The sequence below is a fragment of the Drosophila navojoa genome, chromosome 4 (assembly GCF_054131105.1).
Source record: "Drosophila navojoa isolate 15081-1374.11 chromosome 4, UAZ_NAV_1.0, whole genome shotgun sequence".
NCBI lineage: Eukaryota > Metazoa > Arthropoda > Insecta > Diptera > Drosophilidae > Drosophila > Drosophila navojoa.
In genome coordinates this window covers 3,784,331-3,807,865 of record NC_142892.1, presented here as the reverse complement: position 1 = coordinate 3,807,865, position 23,535 = coordinate 3,784,331, and the positions used below count along the sequence as shown (strand labels likewise).

At 38.8% G+C, this 23,535-nt stretch overlaps 2 protein-coding genes across 2 annotated transcripts in view; one reads left to right on the top strand and one right to left on the bottom strand.

Annotated features, from left to right (window-relative positions):
- Positions 1-23,535, bottom strand: part of RhoGEF64C (Rho guanine nucleotide exchange factor at 64C) — a 126,063-nt gene that overhangs the window by 85,347 nt on the left and 17,181 nt on the right. Inside the window, exon 2 of the mRNA XM_089260159.1 lies at positions 18,958-18,981. The gene's annotated coding sequence lies outside the window, so the exon portion shown is untranslated. The remainder of the gene's footprint in view (positions 1-18,957; positions 18,982-23,535) is intronic.
- On the top strand, positions 16,839-17,799 carry LOC108650673 (uncharacterized). The gene has a single exon (XM_018099885.2). It carries the CDS (start codon positions 16,966-16,968, stop codon positions 17,305-17,307), a length of 342 nt encoding a protein of 113 aa, XP_017955374.1. The 5' UTR covers positions 16,839-16,965; the 3' UTR covers positions 17,308-17,799.

The following is a 23,535-nucleotide window of genomic DNA, read 5'->3' as shown; positions in this document are numbered from 1 at the left end:
CGCTCTGTTATTTGCCAAATAGATCAAAAATTATGCGCGCAATTAAGTTCAATTTTCAATAGCCGAACCACAATGTGCATATTCGTTGAGCTGTCAAAATGAATTCCTGTTTTTTTTTCCCCACTTTTTTTTTTTTTTTTTTTGCACTAATTGTCGTTAATGAACAAATTATTGAACAGCAACAACAAAGCAAAAGGCCAGACAGCAATCAAAATGGAAGAAGTAGAAACGTATTGGCCTAATAGAGCAAAAGAGAAGGAAAAATAAATGGCAAACAAGAGCAAGCAAAATCACTCGAAATGTCAATCAAAATTTGATCAATGAGCTGAGCCGAGCTGAGCTGAGTTCGTTTTCGCTTTGAAATTTTGTCTAGGATTAAGTGTGAGTGCGGGTGTGTGTGTCTGTCTGTCTGTCTGTGTGTGGCAAGGCTGTTTGACGCCTCTAATTGAGTGATGTAATGCAAATTACTTTCAATTTTTTATTTATGCAACGAGAATAGTTGCTAAATACCATTTAAGGCTAACCTTTGGAAAATTTCAATTACATTTTATATAACAGGGCTTACATGTCGTATGATTAATTAATGCCTGTGTCACATAAAAAACAAAGTAATTGTTATGCGCCTATAAAAAAAATCTTTTATTATACACTTTAACCTTTGTTATGAATTTTTTTTGTAAGACCTTTTGCTAGGCAACTGGTTTCTCTTTTTTTTTTTTAGCGTTATACTCTTTGTCATTAGTTGAAGCGAATATATGTATGAAAAAATGAAATATTGTAAATGTGCCTACTGCTAATTTGTATTTGCATAAATTAAAATGTAATTATAAAAGTGCAGCAGCAGCAGCAGCAGCAAGCGGAAATGATTTATGCATGAAATAAGCACAAAGATATGGTTACAATAAACCAAATGTTGCAGACTATATATGCATATATATCCAGAAAGATATATATGTATGCTCCACATATACATTTCTGTCATTTATAACAATATATATTTTGTTTACATTAATAATTGCAGCAAATAAATTAACAAGTTATTACAATGTAAAAAATACATTGACAATTTTTTAATAAATTGCATGAAAAAAATATATATATGTATATATGATAAAGAAAATGCTGCATGAAAAATATCGAATATTAAATACTCTTAGTTAAGTACAGGCCTTATTCTTTAACTTAGCTATAGGGCTATACTATAATCCTTAGTATGTATTAGTATAGTATGATTTTTATACTCTTACTTGAACTTAGCTGGAGTTAACAGCAATATAAACCTTTCCTTTATATAGCTTTACCATCTATGCACTTTAGTGGACAGCAAAAATGGATAAACTCTCGCAGCGAGTGTATAAAAACTTTAACAGTCGCCTTTTTAATTTTAAATATTTAACTTTTAATTGCTGGCAATCAATTTTGAGTGCGCTACGCTGCGCGTCCATGGTGTAAAATATATCAAAAATAGTTACAATTATTTTTTTATTTCATGCCCGAGTGCTCTGCATCATTTATCAAAAAATTATTTTCGTGTGTCAAAAGTGTATAAAAAAAATATTGAAATTGTTGCTGCATGAACTCATTTTAGAAAGTGAGCTGGAATTGAAGTTAAAACCGAAACTGGTAGCTCATCGATTGGTACTGTAATAAATATATGAAGATTTATATATATCTCGCATTTTATGAGCCACGATTGCGGCTACTGTGTGCGAAAATGAAATTGAAAACAGAGTTGAACTGGAGTGAATCGAATTGAATTGAATTGAATTTCAAGAACGCACTTAATACTTGAATTGAATCAAAATATAAATAGCACTCAAACAATTTGATTTGTTTATTTATGGCACAATTTGCTCAATCATGGCCGCAACCATATTTTGTGCCTAGTCATAGCCCAAGTCCTACGCACATTTTTTCGTTTCTTACTTTCATTTCTAATTATTGTGATATTCGTTAAGTGATCTTTAACTCCAAAGCAGGGCCAACTCTGGCCTGGGGGCGAACTTTCGGCTAGATGTGTGTGTGTGTGTGTGTGTAGTTGTCGTTGTCTCAGCCATAAATACCTGGAAGGTCTTTCGTTTTCTCACATTGCTGTGACGCGTGCTTTTCGCATTTAATGAGACTTGTTTTATTTTCTATGCTCTATGCAAAGTTCAAACTACTTAAGACAATTATTTCCGGCACTTTTCCTCAACTGTTACACTGTAGCATATACTAAAGAAAACTGGAGCACAGTTGACGCGTGTTGCTGATTTGCCACATACACGGAGCGAAAAAAAAGAGGATGAAGTGGCTCATACTTAAAACTCCATTAGTTGGTGAAAATGTAATCGAAAAAATTTAGGGCAACAAATTTATTAAAAAAAAACAAAAAAACAAAACAAAAGCAAAACAAAATTATATAGATATGGGATAAAGATACAGGACAATTGGTTAAGCTCTACACTGCTCGAAAAGTGTTGAAACTTTAAAAGTTGACAAAAATCTAACCTTTACTAAAAACTTTCCATTTCATAGTCGGGGACAACTCTCCCTACTAGAACACTCTCACTTAGTATTTCTCACAGTGTAGCTCGTTCTGGTAATTTGCCTTAGTGCTGCACTAAGTTTCACAGCAAATCGCTGTATAATTCCAATTAGAAACAATTACTCGCTTTGAACTTGTCAAGTTAAAGTTAGTGGGGCAAATGCTGGAGTTGAGTGAGGCTCAACCTTTTTTTTTTTTTGTGGCTAGCCCCAGTGACCTGAAATGCTAGCTGGCAGAGAAATTGCTACAGCTTATATCACAGAGAGGTATTTATCTTTTCTTTTTTTTTTTTTTTTAGCATACAGATGCGAATTGGCGCTGAGTCAGGCGGTGTGATCGGTAACGGCTCAACAGGCGTATGAGCAATCGATGGGTTGTGGGTTCAATAACATGCAAGTGGAGCAGCAATCGTAAGCAGCCAGCACTTAGTCGGCCGACTGTTTACATTAAATGCTAATTTATTAATGTTTTTTAAATGGCTTGCAACACTTTTCGCCTGCTCCACATTGGCCAATCCGGGCGACAATTGTGGTTGTGGTTGCTTTTAATTGCCAAGCATTTCGAAAGAAGCCCGAGCGAAGGTGGTGCAGGGGAAGGAGAAGCAGTTGAAGAGAGAGGGAGAGCGAGAGAGAGAGAGAGAGAAATAGCATTCTCATCCGGTTCGCGCGCCACCCCGTCGCTGCCAGCTGAAGGCAATTCATTAACGCTCCACATATGAAGAGAGACGCCAAACGTGTTCAAATCAAATCCAGCTCAGACTTTGGCTCAAAGAAAAAGTTGCTGTGCCAGTTCAGCAGCAGCAATTGCAGCGCCAACCAGAGCCGTACTCGTTTTGTACTCACAGTCTGACCGCCTGTCTAACTGTCTGTCCGTCTGTCTGTTTGCCTGTGTGTGTATGTGTGTTTGTGTGTGCATGGGTGCTGCTTTAATTATTTAATGTTGCACTCATTTGCATGGGGCAGCCGCCTCTAGATGCCGATACGCGTTCGTTTTCTAGCCACGATATATAGCCACGCCCACGCACACCCACACGACCACACGAGGCTCTCCCCAGCTGCAGCCACAGCCTAAGCTGCATAAAACGTTAGCTGTTGCATGGCTTTGTCTTGTCTGCTAACTGCAAAAGATACGTTTTAAGCCGAGCTTCGTTTTAAGCACAACTAAATATAGCTCAAGATGGTATTTTTACGAAAATTCACAAATTTATATGATATTTATTTCATTTTATGGTATTATCTCTGGCTTCAAGCACTTCAGATCTGCTGAATATGCAAATTTTACACGAGATATGTAAAAGAAAACATAAAAAAGGCGATTAAGTATAATATTTGACTAAGCCGTGGAGAATATTAGATGCCCTAACAAACTAAGTTATATAGATGTAATATTTAATAATGATATTTAGGTAAAACATAGTTGAATGAAGAAGCCTTTGACATTAAAAAGGTGATATTTATTATGCATTAATATATATTCCATTATACTAATATCAAATGCATTTATTCATAAGCTCGCCTTTAGCCATAACTAAATCAGTTTCAGATCGTTCACATGTTATAGTTTTATACCCTAACTTCTTCAATGCCAGCATTGCAGCAACCTTTACACTGGCACCGCAAATAAAATCAAATTTTTATGAATCAGCTTTGATAGAGACGCCCGTCGAGGCGGGGCGAGCCAGGTGCGTGACTGACCAAGATACGCTCAGAGATGACGTAGACGTTGTCTAGTTAGATTCCCCTGCCATACGCTGCGACACACCTCTTGTCAGCTTGACCACGTTTGCCCACGTTGTTTTTTGTTTTTTTTTTTTTTGGCTAACGTCAAAGACTGCAAACGGCTTTTAATAATTTATGCGTGGGCGGCAACAAAATACAACAAGAAAATACCAAAACGACAACAAAGAGACGCAGAAGACGACGACGACGTCGACACACTGACATACACAAGCTGCTGAAAAATTAATGAAAATGCTGTACCAAATTGAAAACAATAACGGACAGAGATAGAAGCAGAGTGTAAGAGAGAGAGAGAGAGAGAGAGAGAGAGAGAGAGAGAGAGAGGGATGGTCAAGACGAAAAAAATGCAGTTGACCAAATATGCGCAAATGTTGTGGTTGGACGTCAATGGAAGCTGCGAGTGAGAGAAACAGAGAGAGAGAGAGATAAAAGTAAAGCAGAAACCGGGCCCATAGCAAAGGCAGAGGCCGTTGCTGACAATAATGTTAAAGCTGATGATTGAGCTGAACACGATGATGAGCTTGGCGAAGAAGCCACAGTCAACAGCTTTGGTTAAAAAGAAAGAAACACAAACACAAGCTGCTTGAAAACTTGATGTAGGTCAACTATACATATACATATATATATATATATTTAGTAAATACAGCTTCTTTTTTTCTTCTTCTCTTCTCTGACATCAACGACAAAGTGGAGCTGGGCCTGGTCCGGTCTGCTATGCGTGTGCGTGTGTGTGTGTGTGTGTGTGTCCGCTCGTGTTACTTTTTAGTTTATAGGCCATGTGGCATGCGGAAACTGGAGCTAAAACTGGATGAAACAGAAACCAAAGTCGAAGCCAATGCACCCCCAATGGCCAATGGCCATGATGAACTTCATGATGCTGACGTTGATGAGGCTTCTTCTTCTGCTTCTTCTTCTTTTAGCTGCTGCTTCAAGTGGAGCTCTGCTCGTTTAATTGCACTGGCCAAAACGAAAGCGACGGCCGCTGCTGTTGCTGCTGCTAAACAACAAAGTTCTGACAAGGCGCTGGCTTAGCAAAAATTGCTTAGCATGCCCCTGAAATGCCGCTGTTGCTCAAATTGGACCATGAACGTGATCAATTATGGTTCATTGTGGCGCATTTTCAAAATCAATAACAGCAACAGCCACAAAGTTGCGTTGGCCAAGCCAAGTGGAGCCAAACAATAAGACGGCCGCTCTCTAAGCCAGCCAAGAGTCAAGGCTACTACCCAAAGCTGACTTGATTTGAGTTATATATTATGGACTTTTATGAGCAATAAAACAAACATGAACAACAAAAACAACAACCACTAAGACTAAAAATAAATAATTAATAATAACTGTCTATGAGCCGCAACATATACGCAATTATGGACAGGCGCACAAAAAATGCATAAAAAATCACATCAAAAAATTAATATCAATGTCAGCATGTTTTTTTTCTTTCTTTTTTGTGTTCAATTATTTGTGTCAAGTCATATGTCAAAAGATATCTATATATACACATAACTGGATTGTATTGAACGGCCGCTCAACTGCACTTTGGCCAAGACCAAAGGCTGTAATGTGATCCATTTGTTGGCTTTGTTGGCTGCCCTGCAATTGACTTCCGCTTTTGGCTCACAATAGCGGTAAATGGTACGGCGGTCAGTTGGTCAGCTGGTCGATAATTGATACGCCTTTATGGGCATTACCGTGGCTTGGTACACTTGGAGAAAATGTGTGAAGTACTTATGGTTTTGTTACCATTATGATAACTTAACTGGGCACTCAATGAAATTGATCTAAGAAGGGTATATTTGAATTAATTATCTCACTCTATTCTATAAATAGTGCAAATCGACCAGCAAATCGTATTTTTGAAGTAGTTGAAGGCCTTTAAACAGACTTGACTAGAGTTCAGTCTTACAACGAAAAAGCAGATGTTATCTAAAGAAATCTAAAGACCTTTTACAAGACAACGCAAATCTCAAAGAGAATCAAGCTGACATCGTGTCAAGCAAAAAACAAAAATTGTTCACGTCTGCCGCTTTATCCACATCATATACGCCTTTCAGAGAATTGTGGAGCTTGAGAAAAACTCTTGTGACCCATGCTCCAATTACACGCCGTGGGCGACCCCATTCAAAAAGATGAATTGATTTGTAAGAAGAACGCTGTTAATTCTTAAAAATTTTAAATAACAGACATCCATCTTGCATGCGATGATCAATGTTGTAACTCATGTAAACAACTTAGACGATTTCAGTAGAAATTCAGCTTGATTTGAATCTTAGCCGATTTCAACAACTTTGAAATTTTACACAAGACTTTGCCAACTGAAGAAGCTTTAGATTAACAGATGTCAAATCTGTCCTAATGCATAGATAGGAAAATTTACATAATATAAAAATTTTTAAGAATATTTTGAGCTTGTTTAATTCTTATATCATACATAGATCTCAACATTTAAAATGTATATGTATGTATATCATACATAAAGTAAAGAGTTTTAGAAATAAGCCAAAATAAATTACACAATATATTATTTGGCTAGACAAAACCACACTCTCATTACTCAAATTGACTCTTATCTCAGACTTAGGACATGAAAAACTGTTTAAAGAAGCCTTCAGCAACTGCAACACTTAATGGCCATGTCTAGCTCGATATCAAGCTTAAATACAATCCAATTCAATTCAATTCATGCTGAATTTTATCACATTTAGCTGGCATTTCATATGGGCATCATCTAGCTTTGACTTCAATAATAGTCCAATATATCAGCTTGAACGGTCTGCTCTGCTCTGCTCAGCTCTGGCCGCATTCTTTCATTGCGGCTTTGCGGCCGTCTTTTGTTTAGTTCTCGGGTTTTAATTTCGTTAATGGAATTGCTTTGTTGCTGCCTTTGGCTTTGTACTTGTGCCCATTTGCAATTAAATGCATTAAAAGCCCAGTCATAAAAAAATACGAAATAAAAATAAAAATCATAATGTTTGTCCACTTAATCTATTTGTATAAAGAAGCCAAGTGAAATGTTCTGCTGCCATTTCGAGGTTAATGTGCTATACGGCCGATTATACGACAGGCTTGAACTTGCAATTATAGAGATGTCTATATGTATATGTCAACGCAGATATATTTATAAATAGATGTAGATATAGATATGTATTAGGCCATAATCACATTGAAAGCGTTGGCAATTGCAACATTTCTCTTAGCTAATTGATGATGGCTTTCATATTGGCTAATGCCCTGTTTAAGTGGGTAGCTGCCAGGGTATATTGTGCTTGTGGGTACGGTAAGCGAACTATATGTGTAAATAGAAATGAATACATAGATCTATATCAGAGAAAATCTACACTAAAGAGTCAAGAGGCCATTTCCACATCTTCAAATCAAGTCTTGTCTACCCCATTGTCTGTCCAGCTAACTACGGGGTGTCTACTCGTCAGCCATTGCTAATTGGAGCACTCTTACTCTGCCATATATAAGCAGCGCTGTTGTCTCAAGTTGTTTTGGGCCATAGCCAATGATATATAATTAACCAGGCAAAAAGGCAAATTGGCTCGAATCGTGTCGGCTGGAACATTTTTAACTGCTGCCCGCTTTACAAATGGGCCCAAACATGAAGCATGAAAGCAATGCCACATTATGCTGCACGCCCCGGACAACTAATTTCGTAAGCGCCACACTTAATGCCAAGCGTAACTTATGGGCCGCCATATAATAGTCCATATATATATGTATGTGTGTGTGTGTGTGTGTCGGGTGAGTGTCGTGTGTTATGTGGCAGGGCTGGCACAGGCAGTTGCACATTTGCTTTGCAAAGTTATTAGCGTGTTGCTTCTCTTTTCTTTTTTTTGGTCGGTTTTTGTATTTTATTTTGATTTTACTCTCTTTTTCATTTTCATTAAAAGACATAAATTGTGCAGAAAAAATGCAGAGAAGGATACGTCGTCTGGTCTGGGTCGGCTTGCCTTGTGTCTGACTCGGTCTCTGTGCCTTTATCTATCTACCTCTCTCTCTCTCTCTCTCTTCCCGTCTCCGTCTTCGTCTCCGCCTCTGACTCCGTCTCTGGGCGTTTGTCCATGTCTGGCAGCCAAAGGCGTGTGTGCGTCGTGTTTTATTTGCAGCCTTTTGCGCTCTTATTTACGATTTTTTCATTTTCATTTTCATTCTGCACATATTTTTTCCCCCCATCACGGTTATTTTCCACGGCGCAATGCATTCATGGGCTGCGACGCAAAGCAGTTTGTATGAATGAAAGTTGCATGTGGGTCTGAATAAGCAAGTGAATGAGTGAATGAATGAATGAGTGAGGCAAATGCCAGTCGCCCCTAGCCCCTAGAAGGGACACAGCAGCATTAAGAATGCCGCCGCCGCACATTAAAACATTTTTGAGGGGGCGTGACTGTTACAGTCAACCAGCCAAGCAGCTAGCTAATGCAATGCAAATGCAGCAGCTGCAGCTGAAGTTGACAAAATAATCGCACTGGCAAACAACATTGTAGCTGACGGTACAAACGGGCGTATACTTAACATTTGCAATTCTTTGCATTGCAGCTAAAGGGAAATTAGAAAAGTGCCCAAACGACAAATTGAAAGCGAAATGGAATACAAATAACGAGAGAAGCCGACGAACAAGCAGAAGAAGGTAATTTCAAAATGGAATGCGTAGCCAAACACAATGCACATATTTTGCAATTGAAGTGAAAAATTGAATCCTTAATTTAGTTTTCAATTTTCAATCAACTGCCGTAATCTCGACTCACGCTCGCTCGCTCTTTGTCCACTTGTCTGCAATATTAAATTCTCAGCCATTGTCAAATAAAAATTCTTCAATTCTGTCAAACATCGCTCGGATATGTACAAACCCTTTTTTTTTTTTTGCTTCTTTCTTTCCAACTTCTTCTACTTCGAGAATTCCCGCTAAGCGCCCAGCCCCAATTTTCGCTTTTTATTTGGTTTTCGACGTCGTTTTCGTTTTCGCTTTCCTTTTTCACTGCACTCAAAGATAATAAACCAGCTGGGTGTGCTCGAAGGCGCAGTGTTGATGTGCTTGAAGATACCCTTTAAAGGGCAGAGACAGAGGATGCCTTAGCTTGGGAAAACTATTTGAATGAGAGCAAAGATAAATAAATGGCTTGAAGCATGAAAATTGTCTGACTTAGTTTGCCATATTTACATAAATATATATTTTATATTAAGCAATAATAAAAATAAAGCTTATAAAATAAACTATACTCTTTGCCATATTTACTTTATCTAGAACTCACAGCAACATAATATTTTATTCAGTCTCTATAGCTCTCTTCACATTTCCATTTAACTACAGGGTATTCGTAATAATGCGCCAAACAATTTTTGCCGACGCTGTAAACTTTCATGTGCCGCCTCCAACATTGTCGTTAAGTTGCACGTTGTTGTTGTTGCTGCTGCTGTTGTTGTTGTTGTTGCTGTTGCTGCTGCTGGTAACGCAGCCAACTTTTTGGTCGTGATCTTTCACTCGAACTGCGAGCCAGTGCGACCAACTGTCTGGTCTGGGGTCTGGGCAAACACGCGGCATTTAAATTAGCTGTCGTTGTGGGCGCCGCTGTCTACCTGTTGTTGCTGTTGCTGTTGTCATAGTAGTTGCTGTTGTTGCTGCTGCTGCTGTCGCTTTTCTAATTGCTCGCTGCGCACGTTCATGCGAATGAGAGGCAGAGGCAGTCAGGCAATGTTGGGCTGCTCGGTCTAGGGTTCAGGGCATGGCACTGGGAGTAGACAGAGGCCTAGGCATGGACATGGGCATGGGCATGGGCCTGTGGGCCTGTGTGCCTGCCTGGTTTTCACTGCAGCTCACGCATAAATCTCGCAACTATGTCAATCGCATCGCAGTCACGTAATCTGTGTGACATTTTCAGCGAATCGTTAAAATTGGAAAATTTATCGGCCGTGCGTCAAATGCGTGCGCCAGAGCTGCATATTTTATGCACACAGCTCCGGCGGTCAGGTAAAGCTGCGCAGCTCAACTGTCACCTGGCTGGTTCATCATTAACACCTCACGGCCAGCGCAAAATAGCGAATGATTAATGTCAAAGTCGGGACAGCAAAAAAATTGCAACAGGCAGTCAGGCAGGCAGACAGCCAGCTAGCCAGCTAGAGGCAGGGTCACAAATGGCCAAGGGCGACACGAAATATTGTAATTAAATTTTGATAGCGCCACTCATTATGTAAAGGCAAATTAAGAGCTGCATTCTCTCTCGTTCTCCCTCTCACTCTCTTGGCAAAACAAAATACAATCAAATTATATAAAAATAAACATCTTTGATTAAATTTCTCACACTCAACAGAAGCAGCAACAATAACAATACAGGAAACAAAACGCACAACAAAGCAAAGATTGCGAAAAGATCACAGCCAAAAGAAAAGGTTCCAAAGCCACGTGAATTGTCATGCATGTTAGTTATTGTTGTTGTTGTTGTTGCTGCTGTTGCTTGTCAGTTGTTGTTGTCCCTTTGTGGCTTTGGTAGCTGCAACCACGTGAATTGTGTTCATTGCCAGCCTTTGTCTACATTGTCAACTAGTGATGGAAACGTGAGAAGAAGCAGATGTCGCAGCTTGCCCAGAGCTGAGATACGAAAAATTCTGAGATAATGATGAGCAGAGTATGTGGAAAATAATGCCTATATTAGCTAAGCAGTTAGTTAGACATTTTATATAAATAATAGTCAATTACAGCCGACTGAATTAACTTTTGTGCTGCGTCTTTTAAGGTTGCCAATTATGAGATTAAATATCAGCTTAAATATCATTCATTTAAGCATCTATTCATCCTTACGTCTTTAAGATCTCTTCCTCTTTAAAGCAAAGTTAAAGGTCAAACAATAAATTTCATAAAAGTCCACAGCATACATATTCATATGGATGTTGAGCTAAGCCATAGCCTTAACCCAGACTGCGGAAAATACTCGAGATATTAAGATAAACACACTCAAATAGAAGTATGATTCTCAGTATATGCAGCTTATATTTGCATATCCTACACAAGTGCTGTTGCTCTTCTAATTCAATAAAACAAAAACATTTGCATCTCTTCAAGCTAACCTTGCACTATGATTTATCTCTATATAGCCATATATAGCAAGTAAAGAAAAAAACTAGAGAAAAATATGCTAGCAACAGTTTCTTTTGAGTTGCTGTTGTTGCTTGGCAAACAATTTGAAGTTGTGCGAAACTGGAAATTAAAAACGCTTAATATGCGCTTCCGGTGAGGGCGAAGCAACAGCAACAGCAGCAACAGCAACAGACGAAGACGACAAAGGCAAACGGCAAAGGCAAAGGCAAAGGCAACAGCAATGGACTTTACATACAGTCAAGTTATCAGCGCCATCAGCAACAGTTACAGCAGCAACAACAGCAACAGCAATGGCAACAATAGCTGGCATAGAGCCGTCTTATATTGGGGGTTTACGAGGTAGCTTTACGAGTGGGCTTTGGGTGTAGCATTTCAAGTTGATATGCTTGTTTTGTTTGTCTTTTGTTTTTGGCCGCTGTTGTTGCTGCTGTTCTTGCAGCTGACTGTATAACCCTTTTGCACGTTTTCTTTTCCCTGCCAGTTGTTGTTGTTGTTGCTGTGCGTTGTTTTCAGCATTTGCGCTAAATGTTGTTTACTTTTCGTCATTGTGCGAGTTGCTGCTGCTGTTGCTGTTGCTGTTGTTAGTGTCGTTTTTCTTTTGTTGTTCTTGTTACTGGCTTTTTTTTACAACAATGTTGAGTGTTGGCTGCCGCTTAACATTCACCTACTTTTCACCTTTTCATAGCAGCATACAACGCCTGGCCGTGGCATCAAAGCGGACGCGCTGACTTCAAATGAATTTAGAAGTTGACGCAGTGCAACAGCAACAATAACAACGGCAAACAAACAATGCCAAATGCACAGGCTGAGCGGCTAAGATTCATTCAGTACATGAAAACTGAGCGTTAAGTAGAAAGTTAATTAGGCTTACATGTGCGAAAGACGACGCCAACGTCAACAACAACACGAATTTGCTTGAAAAGCCAATTAAAAATTCTTATGCTGCTGCTGCTGCTGCCTTTGCTTCAGCTTCTCTTTGATTTTCTTTGCTCAGTTTTCCAAAAAAAAAAAAAAGAATTCTGCTTCCTCTTAATCATCTGCTCGCAGCTGAGTCTTGTTAATTAATTTTTATGCATTTGGACAAATGTTCAATTCGAAAAGTTTTATTTAATATATTTTTTGTTGTTGTTGTTGTTGTATGCAGCAACAAAAAACTTTCGTTTCGCTTTTGGCGTAAGAAAAATCCGAAAAATAATAAAAGCCAACAACAATAGAGCGAAAATTTCACTTGGCCTTAAGGCAACGCAGTTGACATTAATTGAGCCTATTAAACTGTGCGCTAATAAGTTCCAGAGCCAACTTATCGTATTGCCATTTCCCGTTTCCTTTAAGCCAACAACTGTTGGTTGTTGTTGTTGCTGTTGTTGCTGTTGCTATTGTTGTTGCGGCTGTTACTGTTGTTGTTATCGTGCTTGTCCGCCTGTCAGCTGGCTGAATCAGAACGATTAACACTTGGATTGTTTCAAGAGCGTGTGGCACATTAATAACGCCCCTTTGGCCACTTTGGCTCGGACCATGTAACGGAACAAACAGAAATGGAAATTCACGAATCTGTAATGCACTTTAGAGGCTTCGTTATCCATACCATATGATGTGTATATATTATGTGGTGAGATCTATGAAGATATATTTAAGAAAGGCTGCTCAGAGCTAAGCTAAGTCTTGTATATCTTATATTTTATAGTTAATATTTAATATTTAATATTTTATATTATATATTTTATATTATATATTTTATATTTTATATTTTATATTTTATATTTTATATTTTATATTTTATATTTTATATTTTATATTTTATATTTTATATTTTATATTTTATATTTTATATTTTATAGTTTATATTTTATATTTTATATTTTATATTTTATATTTTATATTTTACATTTTATATTTTATATTTTATATATTATATTCTATATTTTTTATTTTATATTTCATATTTTATATTTAATATTTTATTTATATATATTTTATATTTTATTTAATCTTATATAATTTAATTTATGTTAATTACATTATCTTTCATATTCTAATTGTTCAGCTAATTTAATTTCGATTCATTATCAAGTCTAATATCTGCAATTAGTATCAGCTAAGCTCTCCATATAATGCAAATTATTATATTGTATGGCTCAAAAATAGCTAAGAAGTATAATTCTTATGGCCTTGCTAAATATTACTTATTAACATATATAAAAATAAAGAAAAAACTGCTTCGTGCTAGGCCACAAATCAAGTCATCTCGACATGCTAATTAAGAACTTACGATTTATGTGCATATGAGTGAGTGTGTTAGTGTACGTGCGTTGCAAACCTCATGACTTGATTATTATGCCCCACAAAGCAAAAGGTAAACAAACGCTGACTATGGGACCCCAAAAGGTCGCCAACCAATGTCCAACAGAGGCAACTAATTTAGGGCTTAACTCTAATCAAAGTTGAGCAGCGGTAGCCAAAGCCCGTCGTCCACAATGATTCCCACGGCACGCACATGTGTGTGTATGAGCAAGCGTGTCTGTGTATGTGTGCGTGTGTGTGTATCTTAAGCACGTATAAGAGTATGCGTGCGCACAATTTAATGACAGCCACTGTGGCCAACGCTCAACTAGAAACTGAAACTAAAACTAAAATAGAAACAACAACAAAACCGAAAAAATGAATGCATAAACATGTTTTAAGGGACAGCGTTGATAATTTAGAGCGAATAGCAGATCACAGTTTGTATACTCTTGACATAGTTCAATATTATATTGGTTGAGCCATGTATATAGTATGTTGATTGACCTAAGTATACATATGTATATGATACTTTGACATATATCAAATCAAATAGATTACGTTTATAACAGAAAATGTATTTTTTAATAATAATAGTTTCCATGGAAATTGAACATGAATTAATTTGGAATGAAGATCAGATGCCTAAAGAGCGCTCGTAACTACATATCAGATGTTTTGGTATATTCAACTTCAACAACTCTGAACTGCTCTATTCATCTGTCGCTGCATCATCTATGCATTGCACTGTTTGTAGCTAAGCTCTATGCTCTCTCTACCCCTACCTCTGTCCTCTCTCTCTATCTTTGTCCCTATCTCTCTCTGTCTATCTATAGAAAACTCTAATCCTCCACCACACATACATAGCTACAATTGTACACTAGTCGCAACTTTTGATGTTGTATTCAATTTGCATGTTGCAGCCAGTGTTGCATAATTAAAAATTTTTGAAAATTAATTTCATAATTTTAGCAGACAGCTCTAGTTCTCTATGCTTTACTATTTTTATTTTTATTATTAACAGTTGTCGAAACAAAAACCTTTAAATGTTGTTTGTTGATGATGACGATGATGATGATGGTGATGATGATGATGGTGATGGTGATTCCATTCCATTTCATTCCATGCCATGCTATACCATTGCTATGCTATGTGTTGGTTCCTGTTGCTGGTTATTTTTATTATTTATGTGCATTTTGATGCGGATGGCCAGTTGTAGTTGCTTTATGTGTTATTTTTATTTTTATTTTTAGTTGCAATTTTGTTCCTGTTTTGTTTTGCGAAAAATACAATTTTTCATACCAGAGCCGAAAAAGTTTGTTATCGAAGCGGAGCAGGAGTCGGTAGAGGTAGTGGTAGAGGTAGAGGTAGGGAGAGAGTTACATTTTTGCGTATTCTCGGCTATAAAATTGTAATGCGACGGCAGCTGACAAAAGTTTTGAGCATCAGCTGACTTTTGTACAGCAGAAGTTTTACGTATATAGTAGGTACATAGTAATACTCTCTCTTTATTTCGATTTATATAATGGATATATGTATATGCGGGCCTAATTAGCTGTAGATTTGCCAAGAGTTGAGCCATCAATTGAAGATGCTCAGCGTTGCGCACAGTTGCAGCCACATTTATATCGTTGGCAGCTTTGCATCTTTGAGCTGCAACTGTGCACGACGAGCGCCCATTAGGGCAGCTTTAATTTCCGCCTCACACATGCTGGATATATCTTTATCTATATAGTTCCGATTTACGTAGCGAAGCGCTGGTCTGCCTTAATGAGGCGTCTGCTTGCCGTTGAGTCTGACGTAACGCACGCACCAGGCAGACAGACCATCAGCCCTGCCCCGCCCCCCCATGGCTACCGCTTCTGGCCAACTGTGCATTGTGTGTAAATTTGTTACCATTATTTTTTTTTGTTTCATTGTTGGTGTTGTTGTTGTTGTTGTTCGGTCTCTGCGTGTGTTTGCTTGCCTCGTATTGCACATAAAAGGTAATTTCTAATTTGCTGGTGTTTTATTGTTTCTTGTGCGCAGTTTTATGGAGGTGCCGGCAGTAGCAGCAACAACAACAACAAACAGCAAATGCCGACTTATGCAACAGCTCACATTTGGGCCCAGACCCAGGCAGCGATGCGGCAGAGGCAGCGACGCATGCGCTCAAATTACATGGCAGCTGCTGGCACTGCCACTGCGACTGTTGCTGCTGCTGCTGCTGCCGCCGCTGTTGAAGAGCTGGCTCTGCTCGTAAAAGCATAACGGCGTTCATTAATCATGCAATCCACGTCCAAACGTAACGAAAACCTAAACGTAAACGAGGCTAGAACCAAAAGCGGCTAGAAAAACTCTTCCAATCGACAACTGTTGCCAATTAGCAGCAACATGCAAAGCGCATTTGCAAATGGCAACAGCATCAACAACACCAGCAGCAGCAGCAGCAGCAACAGCCACGGGGTAGCACCAGCTAACAAACAAAAAATGAAACCAAAGAGCGCTAGTTTTTCCGCTAGCCATAGATTTGTCTAAACAGCGGAGCTTACGATTAGATTATAAAGTCTGAACTCCCAAGCCAGATGAAATAGGGGCCATATATAAACTTGATTGGCCAGCTAATTGCCTGAACAGTTGATGATGGAGGGCAGCAGGCGAGCAAAGCCGGAAATGTTCCATAAAAAAAAGTTACAATTATAAAAGTAACTAAGACTAGCAGTTGATACTATTGTTAGAACAAGTTGTTTATACAAGAGACTTGGGCGAATCAGCTCTCTTGGAGAGTCCACAACTGCTGCATTCATTCAATATATTACTAAGCCTAGTAAATTCCCTCGTAGTTCTTCTCATTGGAAGTTTTCCCTATTGAAGACTTTAAGTTCACATGAATTTCATTTTCATTTCTTAAATTTAAAATTAGTTTGCCTAGGCAGTGTTCCGATATTCTATTCCCATCTCAATTAGCCTGCCTATACTGTGAAAACCCAAAACATGCAATAAATAATTAGCAAAAAATAGGTAACAACAATTAGAATTGATCCTGTTTTCAAGTTATATAAGACTTGGGCCACGTGCTTTGAAGAGCTCTTAATAATCACCTTTTTCCGTTACCAACCACACCTTTTTGTAGGACACTACTGACCTGCCCATAACTATAGCCACCTCAACCCACTCATACCTGGCAAATTAGGTCAACTCTACCTCTACAGCTACCTGTCAGCCTTTAAATTCAGTCTGCCAATGCAGAAATTGCATCATTTGTTGAGCGACACGCAACGAAAGTGTTTCACAGTGTGAGAGCAAAAATAAATCTACTCAATTGACAAATTAGAGAGCTGGAAATGTCCGAATCTGGGTGCAGAAGCAACAATAGAATCATGGAAACCCTGGGCTATGCCCTGTACTTGCATTGCCAGGAGCTGAGGCGCCCGAAGCGCTGCCGTCGCCTGATGCGCGTGGCCAGCACCAAGCTGCAGCTGACCGATGAATTAATCTGGCAACAGCGTTGCCAATGGCAGCTGGCGGCGCCGAGCTATCAGGAGCGCAGTGCACTGAATCGTGAGCGTCAATATCGCGACATACTCGAGCACAATATGCAGCGCCAGCAGCAGAAGCAGCAGCAACAGAAGCAACAACGTCTACAGCACGCAACACGCTCGAAGCTCAAACAGCATACAGTTTAAGATAGATTAGTTGCAGCGGCGCAGCGTTTACGTTAAGATCTCCGAGTTAAAGCGATATGCAATAAAGGCGCATAAATCATCAAAGAGCAACTGCTGTGGCTGCTGCTGCTGCTGTTGCGGCTGAGCCAGCTCGATTGGTGTGAACGAAAAACAAGCCAAAGTGTTTGGCTTCTGACACCGTCGACGTGCACCAGGGGGGGCGAATTTTCGGGCTGTGCGCAAAGAAAGTGCAACAGCAACTAACTGCAGAGCCACAGCCATAGCACAGCCACAGCCGCAGCCACAGCTAGAGGAACAAGAACAACAGCCGCAACTGGCAAGTTTTTCAATTTCCTGCAGCCATTATGCAGCGGCTAATAGAGCGGAGCGTGTGACACGGTGCAAGTGGAAACGAATTTTAGCAGCAGAATATGGGCGAGACAAGGGCATAGGAATAGTAGCAATAAAGTTAACTTTAAGTGTATTTATGGGAATATTTAATATTAAATTAAAAAGTGAAAAATAATTGGCAATATTTTATTATTTTATGGTAGATTGTTCATAGGTATTCCATGTTATGTGATTTCTATTTTAAAGTCTCACAGGGGCTTTAAAAATAACTGCAGCTCGTCACAGATATTTTTAATGGGTATAATTACTTCTTACTTAATTATAAACAAATTTATTTTGGCTGCCAGCTAAGCTATTATACCTGATGGATCTTATGTGATGAGCTCTAGCCCAATCAGGATACATATAACATTAGTCTATCGCTATCGATTCGAGCCTATCGACACATTTCATGTCTTTTAAATATTTTCTAGAGTTTTTAGAACATCCGATATTATTATTCTTATTCTTATTAGTTCGAACTCTTCTCTCAAACTGTACTACAATTCTTATTCATATCATTTCGAACTCTTCTCTCATTTTGAAAACCCACTCACGCGCCCATCTCTAGCAAGTACATTTTTTAGTGGTTGCACTCGGTTAGTCGGCAATTGCAACAGCTGCTCTGCTGGCCATTGACGTCTCAAGCGGTTCTCGCACGGGCTTTTTTTTCTCGCTTGATTTGTCACACACAGCCACGCATACGCACACACACACACACACACACTCAGATAGCGTACCCAACGGAAAAGTAAACCTGTCCGTCTGTCTCAGAACCGGTAAATGTTTTGCCAGGCGTTGCGGCGCTTTCTTTTCGCCCAATGCCAACGGGCAAAGGGGCATATCGAGTCGGAGGCTTCGCTTTGCCTCTCATCTTGGCACAGGCGCATTTGTATTTAGTTGCAATACCTTTAGACCCACTAACAGTCTCCCACCTCGCCCCGCACCGCCCCGCCCCGCACCTAATCCCATCTCATGAGTTTGTCGCCTGTTTTGTGTTTGCTATTCTAAGTGCTGTTGGCTACCGAGTTTTCTGAGTTTCGTTTAGCTTTTCTTGCTACTCTCTATCTCCATCTGTTGGCATGCTGGTTATTTATGCCTCTTGTTGTCCCAATTCTGGTGAAGAAAAAACAAATGCCAAGAAACTAAAAATATGCTGCAACAGCGCGTGTGTGTGTGTGTGCATGCGGTTTTCCATTTTTAAAGTGCCTACGCCAGCTTTTTAATAAGCAGCACAACAACAAAAAAACTGAAGAGGAGAAGTCAGAGTGGAACGCTTACCTATTGATTGTTGGCCTGTAGATGCTGAAATGAAATGAAAAAACAATAGAATAAATATATTGTTTATTATTTAAAATTCAAAAATCAATATGGAATATTGCGCTGACAGCGTCAAACGCATAAAAGTCAACAATGGCCATTCGGGTGACATAAATTTAATGCTTTCAAAATGCGCTTTCAAAACTCCAAACAAACAACAACAACAAATTACTATACGACCTGCGCGACAGTAGATAAAACATAATGCAAATATTATTGGTGATTTTTTTTACGATATATATTTTTTTTTAATATTTATTTTCTTTATTTTTCATTTTTTCCCCGTAATCATTGCAAGTCTAAAACAAACACAGTTTTTGTGTGTTGCGGTGAATGGCCGTCGCTCTATGCGATTCTCATGTCAGTCTGCGACTGTCCCTGTCTGACATGCAGCATGCAATTTCGAAAGAAAGAAAAACAGTTTAAGAGTTGTGAAAGTCGAACAACGACTGCGGCTACCTTTCTAGGCAATTTTCGGAGTAGGCCTTTAAGTAAATGGTAAACAGCTCTTAAGCTCAAAGCCTTTCCTACAGAAAGTTACAATCATTTTAATATAAGAATCTAAGTTTTTCTTTTTTTTTTTTTTATGGTTTGTGACTATTTAATTGAAAGTAATTAGAGATTTCTTTCGTTGGTGTACCTTTCTAATGTACATTCGCTGGGCTTTCGTTTCAAGTGCTCACTGTAGCTGGCACCTGGCTGTGCCCGTGACCGAGTGTCAGTTAACACTCGACGCGACCTCAGCTAAGCGAAAACGCCATTCAGCCATAGAACAATGCCGGCCCATTTTGCTCGCTCTTATTTATACATAAATACATGTATAATAAATACATGTATATATGTATGTATGTATATATAGGGATATATTTCGCACTTGAGTGTTTTTGTATAGTGTTGCATTGGAAAATTTTGTGCGTGTCAGCAGCAGCAGCTGCTAAGCATAGCAAAAACAAAAGCAACAACTGTAATAATAGCAACAATAACAGCTAACAAACAACATTGTACAAACAACCAAACAACGAAACAACAACAGCAACACTTTTTATTGCCGGCCAAAAGGAAAGCAACGGCAAGCGGGTGGCCTGGGTGGTTGAGATGGCAGCGTTGGGTTGGGGTGGTGCGGTAGCTGCTGCCACACAAAACACAAATAAACAATTGCAATTGTGAGCTGGTTGTAATTCGGTGAGCGGCTAAATCGCCTGTAAATACTTTTGTACAAGTTAACAGTTATAAATGGGCTTTTTATGAGTTGTGTCTATGTGTGTGTGTGTGAATTGTTTGTGCGACAATATTTCAAGAGGAAGCTGAGTGTGCGGCACTCGAGCGTTGTAATATCAAATAAATGGCATTTGCCAAGCAGCAATGGCTATCCCCATAGATAACACTGAGCAGCTCCACATTTCTCATGTTACAACAACAATTTCCAATTGACAGCGGACAGAACGTACAGTGAACACTGAACATTGATGCATACACTTAGAAAAAGAAAAATACAATTATTAATAAAAGCAGCTATAGCTAAACTTAATAAAAAATTGAATGGAATTTCTTTTTCAGAGTTTTATTTAAACTTAAAGCCAAGCCGAGCTCCTATGACTTTTTGTTTAATGCCAATCTCTATTTATATTGATCCCAACCTAGCTGCAGCCCCAAAGCCACTTCCATGTCGTTTGTATTCGAGTTTAGAATATTGTTTTTCTCCGCCTGTACAGAGAGTCAGCTGGCTCGAGGGAAATGTTATGCTCGGACTAGAAGTGAAGCGAATCACTTTGCTTATGCTGCCACTCCACTTGCTTCTCTCTCTCTCTCTCTCTCTCTCTCTCTCTCTCTCTCTCTCTCTCTCTCTCTCTCTCTCTCTCTCTCTGTCTCTCTCTGTGGTCGTGGCTGTCAAGTGAAATCGTTCGTCCATGTCGAGCTGATGCTCGACTGCAGCTTTTGCTTCATCTTTGGCACCAGCTGCTGCTGCTGCTGCTGCTGTTGCTTTGGGCTTGGGTTTGGCTTGTCTGCCAGTTGTCTGGCCAAGTGTCCGTGTTTGTTATTGTTACGATTTATGGCATACGCACATAGATCATCAATGTGGCATGAGCCCGGCTCACCTGCAGCTCACTTCATTTTTAGCTTGTAAGTTTGTTAGAGGAGATTTTCTATTGATTTTCTCGTTTTGCCTGGCCATGTTTTCTATTTGCCCGTCCATAATAATGCTATGCAATGGAAATCATAAAAGTCAACAGTTAAAAAGCAACAACAGCAACAACAACAACATTCACAGCTGGCCATGGCCATATAATACAGTTAGCTGATACGGCTGCCGCTGTTGCTGCTGCCGTTGCATTTGCCGGCTTCATTAGGAAAATTTTGCGCTTTCGTCGACAGAAATCAAACAGCATCATGTTTATAATTGTGCTCATAATGAGCTTGACGCTGCATTTGGCCGCCAACGTTTGGACAGGTGAAAGAGAGACAACCCGCTGGCCAAAATTCAACAATTTTTGGCTATTGCCCTGTGGGTGGGCGGCCAGTTGGGACCATTAAAATATTTGTTGCACTCTCCGTGTCTATCCCTCTCTCTCTCTCTCTCTCTCTCTGTGTCTGTCTGTCTGTCTGTCTCTTTTACCATGCAGTGAAAGCGGTAAAAAGTGGACAAAGCTAACATGCAAAACTTTGCATGAATAACCAAACGACATTCGAAATGGAGGGCGAGACACGCCCTTATTTTGTTTTTGTTTTTTTTTACGTATCTGTAACTCGCTGGCAGCAGAAATCAAAACTGCAACATCGCAACAAAAGTAATGCAAAATTAAATGCAAAAAACAATCAACAAACAGCGAAAGGGACAGCCAGACAAAAAACAGAAAGAGACGGATAGACGGGCGTACAGACAAAGCGACAGACAGCAAATGTTGACAGCCGCAGAATGCAACAAGCAAATTTGCAACAATATAAAGCCTGCAGAAAAAAAGGAAATATTTGAGTAGAACATGACTTACAGTTACCCTGTAAAAAACTTTAAAGGCAGCGCAATCAGAGATCTAAATAGGAGTATTTCTAAATGAATTTGTGTAGAATATTTAGTCAACTATTATAGCTCACAGAATGTATAGACTTAAGGCTGCAGCTCTTCAACTTCTTTTCAATTTACGCAGATCAACAACTTTTCATATACACCTCTACCTTATGATCCCTTTCCCTTTCCCTTTCTTCCCCCATTAAACACTTGACAAAAGTTCAATCTACCCATTACTTCAAGCATTCCCAACAGTTACAGGGCATAGATATGTAAAAAAAAGACGATAAATACAAAAGTCAAATGAAAAAAGGAAAAACAAAACAAAAAACACTGCACTACAAAAGCCAACAAATATTTATTATTACATTTACATGGTTTACATGGCAATGCGCGTTTCTTCTGTGTTGCGGCATTCAAATGCCCTAACATGATTTTAACATTCGATCGCTTGATGCATGAGCTTCGATAGGTTCATATTGTGTGGACCCCATGCAGTTTTTTGGTTGATCTTTGAATGGCCCGGAGATGGGATGCTATGCAAATCAGATAGATGGCCAGCATCTAGGCATGTATAAGGGACCATCAACGGTTCGCGCAGAAACGTAAATGTCTCTTAATGTCAGTTAATGGCAGCAATCGGCCATAAAACCCAACCATAATCAAGTAGATGTTGATGTAGAAGAAGCAGAGAAGAAGAAGAAGGAGACGGAGAAACGGTAGAAGCAGCTAAATGATGCTGACGTTCGGAGCTACAACGAACTCTTCTCGACTTGGCAAAATTAGATACAAAGCAAAGAACCTGTTCTGGGCTCATTAGTTAATAAAGCAAACGATGATATTTATAGTTGAATATGCGCTTTGATTAGCTCATCTAAAACAATGCAAATAAATATGCTGACTCCTTATACACATACAATATCAGTAAATAACGCAGTTAATATGGAGGGGAAAAGAAATTTTAATGGCAATTTAAAAGGTTTCTATTGTGAGCTTTCAGTAGTTTAATTACTTGAATAGCCTTAAACTGTACATAGATAGTTTCTAATTTAAGGCAGCTTAAAATACACAATTTGCATACTAATTTTATATCCCTTTTTTTAATTAAATAAGAATAAATTCTCAATTCCAATGAACTCTTGTTAAAGAAATTTTTTGTACAGTTTTTATTTTAGAATTTTTAGAGAAATGAGAAATTTTGCTACTAAAGTGGATTACATCTACAGTTGATTCTAGAGCGAAAATTTGTTTTATTTAACCAAATTTGAAGTTGAATAAAACAAAATAACAAGAATTGTTCAATTTGAATTGACACGATTCTAAAGAAATTCCGAGAAATTTTATAGAAGAGTAAAGATATCTGAAACATTGCAAAGTAAGCTCAAGCAATTAATGGGGCATCTAGTTATATATACATATATAAATTCATATATATGTTTACTTTTAATCAAATACTACTCTTGAGATAGAGCATTCAATCTCATATCATTGAGAAGCGACAGTTTTTCCGTTAGATTACTCTTGCATTGATTTTA